General features: G+C 55.5%; 1 protein-coding gene across 1 annotated transcript in view; it reads left to right on the forward strand.

Moving 5' to 3' along the window:
• The first annotated feature begins 566 nt into the window (after positions 1 to 566).
• LOC104547399 (cell adhesion molecule 1-like) overlaps positions 567 to 2,878 on the forward strand; it is a 38,789-nt gene continuing 36,477 nt past the window's right edge. Inside the window, 1 exon segment of the mRNA XM_010193061.1 lies at positions 567 to 735. Within this exon segment, the coding sequence (XP_010191363.1) occupies positions 567 to 735 (169 nt within the window).

Consider the following 2,878-nt stretch of genomic DNA (forward strand, 5'->3'; position numbering starts at 1 on the left):
TGCTCGCCAGCACGTATTTTTAATCTTCCCCTCCTTTGCCCCCTCCTGGCGCTTCGCTGTGTCCCCATGTGCTGCAAGCGGAGGCTGAATTGATTTTAAACGTGGCCCTGCGTCAAGCCCAGGTCCCTGGGCTGCGGCCGGCGCGCGGAACTTGTTGGAAACACAATTTGCTCGTCTGTGTCTCTCTTTGCCGTCTCCACAGCAAGGCTGCAGTGGTCTGAGGCAAAGACGAGCGCAGGAATGGGTTGTACGGGCTCCAGCCCCAGCCTGCACCTTACCCCGACTGTGAAATACAGGGTCAGCTTTTACTTTGCACAGAGAGGTGCAGTAAATGAGGCCGGGGAGCCGCCCTGGGTGATGACGGGAACGCGCGCGGTGTTTTCTGTCCTTCCCGCCCATTGCAGATACCCGTTCCAGCCACCACGCCTGCTCGTCCCTATTGCACGCTGCGTGGGTCGGCCGCTCGCCTGCACCCCTCGGGGCTGGCATCTTTTGTGCCCTTTTCCCCTCGCAGCCAAGCCCTGCGCTGCAGACCGGGGCTCCCAGCTGCATCCTGGAGCCCGTCCATGGAGCGCTGGGGTGAGGATTTGTACTGGACATTGCCCCCCAGCAGGCAGCGCTCGTCTTCCCCCGTCCTTGCAGCACGCCGCGTCTGCCTTAGTGCTCCTCGAAACGCTGACGTGCTGGCGGTAAATATTTACTTCCTGCACGTCGACGTGAAGACGGCTCTGAGCCGTTAGTGCTTCGCGTTGCGTTTGTATTTAATTTGGAGTTGGTAATTGAGGCTGTTCTCAGAAATGGCTTCCCCGCCGCGGCGAGCAGCTCTGAATGCAGATACCCAAAACGTGAGCTCGGCGGGCTCCAGCGCAGCGCGGCACGAGGAGCTCTGCGGACAAGGGCTGGACTAGACGCCCTTTGATCCAGAATAAAGAGGCCAAACCCGTTTACTGCGGAGCCTGGATTCGGCGTGTCCTTAGGTGCACCCTGCCGTCGGCCCGGGGACAGCCGCTGCTCCGCATCGGGAGCCCGGAGCCAGCCTGGACCCGGCGCTGGGCTTCCAAAGCCATCCATCAGCAGCCGTAGTGCAGCCCCATCCCCGCATGAAAAGCTTCAGTGGCTTGAACTTCAAATAATTTATTTCTAAATTACTTCTACTGTAATTCTTATTAATTCAAATAGGCTTCTAAGCTGATGTAAAATTCAGTAAACGCAAGGAGCAGTTTAATGAATTGAAAATAGGATTGAGTCTTTTAAAGTAAATGTAAAAAAATATGCTAGCAATAATTGCTTAGATGGAAATCGAATCTTAATAGCTTTGTTAATGATTTGTAGTGAATATTGCGGTTATGAGAACGTATCAAGCTGATCCTTGTGCAAGAACCTTGTTTTGAATGGGTTTGATAAAATTATTCCCCAGCAGCAGTTAGGAGCCTTTAATGGTTTTGCTTGCGCCGCTTTTGAGGCGTTTGAGCGTGGCTTGTGCCGAGCCTGGCGCTGCCGCAGCCGTGGGGCTCCTCGTGGGCCGTGGCTCTGGGGACCGAGGGCGATGGCTCTGGGTGCCTGGGCTCCTGGTGTTGCAGGGGACGTGGGGCAAGGCTTGAACCGCTGGGTCTGGCACTGAGTCATGGGTGGGCTGACAGATGGGAGTCACTGAACGGGGTGTCCTGCCTGCGGTTGTGTTTAATCGGCTTTGAGCCCCCGGGGTGGGTGTGAAGGCTGCCAGCACGCAGACAGTAACTCTGTTTTGACAGGTTATGTGGTTTTATCCCCCGCCTTTGATCAAGTAGGTTGCATTACTTGACAACCAGGCGTATTACAGCGGTTAGGAGTACTCAAGGACGCTGTAGTAAGCGATGGCTGGGTGCTCATCTCTGATCTGAGGCCTTCAATGTCCCTGCCCATGGCAGGGGCTGCATGGGGTGATCTTGATGTCCCTCCCACCCCAAACCGTGCAGGAGCCAGGCCAATGCCCGTCTCTTGCGGTGGGGTCAGGGACTCATCTCTGGTGCGGGTTTTACTCTGTGTGGTGCCGCCTTTCAAAGCTCATCAATCTGGAGAAAGGAAATTTACACCAAGAGGGCAAAAAAAAGTGCCGAGTCCTCAACTCAGCACCATCACATCAGGCATGGGAAGGCGTGGGGCGGTTTATCAACCTCCCTTCTTCCCAAACAACACAAGCTGTTTGTCAAACGCTTCTTTCCAAAGCACGTCAACTAATAACAGTAAGTCAAAAGGAAAGAAAGATGGGGACAGTGCGGGATGAGAGGAAAACTGGAGTACGAATAACACCCATGCTCGGTGGCGATGGGGAAATCGGGATGCAAAGCGCTTGTTTGCAGTTCCCGTCCTCTCCAGCCTGAGGTGAGGGAAGTTTCTCGGCCTGCGTGTGGAGCGATGATTCAATTCATTAGGAGGAGAGTTTTGGAGGTGATGACCTGTAGACGATTACAAGGCTCCCGCGGCATAATTGCCTCGAGTTCCCTTCCTCCTGCCTCTGGCCATTAATAGCGCCCACTGATTACGCAGAGTGAGTAAAAACTGGTTCCCTAAAGTCTGTCTGCTCGAGTCAAAGGATAAATGCTTCTTAGAGCAAATTGTTCTTTCCGGGTAATTTAACAAAATTCATCTTTTGAGAGAGGCAGCGAATTTCTGCCTGCGTCTGGCGGGGAGGTCGCTCCCCACGGCCACTGGAGCAGTGGAGCGTGGGGGTGAGGTGGCCACCCAGACCTGTCCGTGTCCCCCATGGCCACTGGAGCGTGGGGGTGCAGTGGCCACCCAGACCTGTCCATGTCCCCCATGGCCACTGGAGCGTGGGGGTGCAGTGGCCACCCAGACCTGTCCGTGTTCCCCCTCGCCACTTGGGCCGGGGGGCGCAGTG

Source organism: Mesitornis unicolor, unplaced genomic scaffold (genome assembly GCF_000695765.1).
Source record: "Mesitornis unicolor isolate BGI_N332 unplaced genomic scaffold, ASM69576v1 scaffold1531, whole genome shotgun sequence".
Taxonomy (NCBI): domain Eukaryota; kingdom Metazoa; phylum Chordata; class Aves; order Mesitornithiformes; family Mesitornithidae; genus Mesitornis; species Mesitornis unicolor.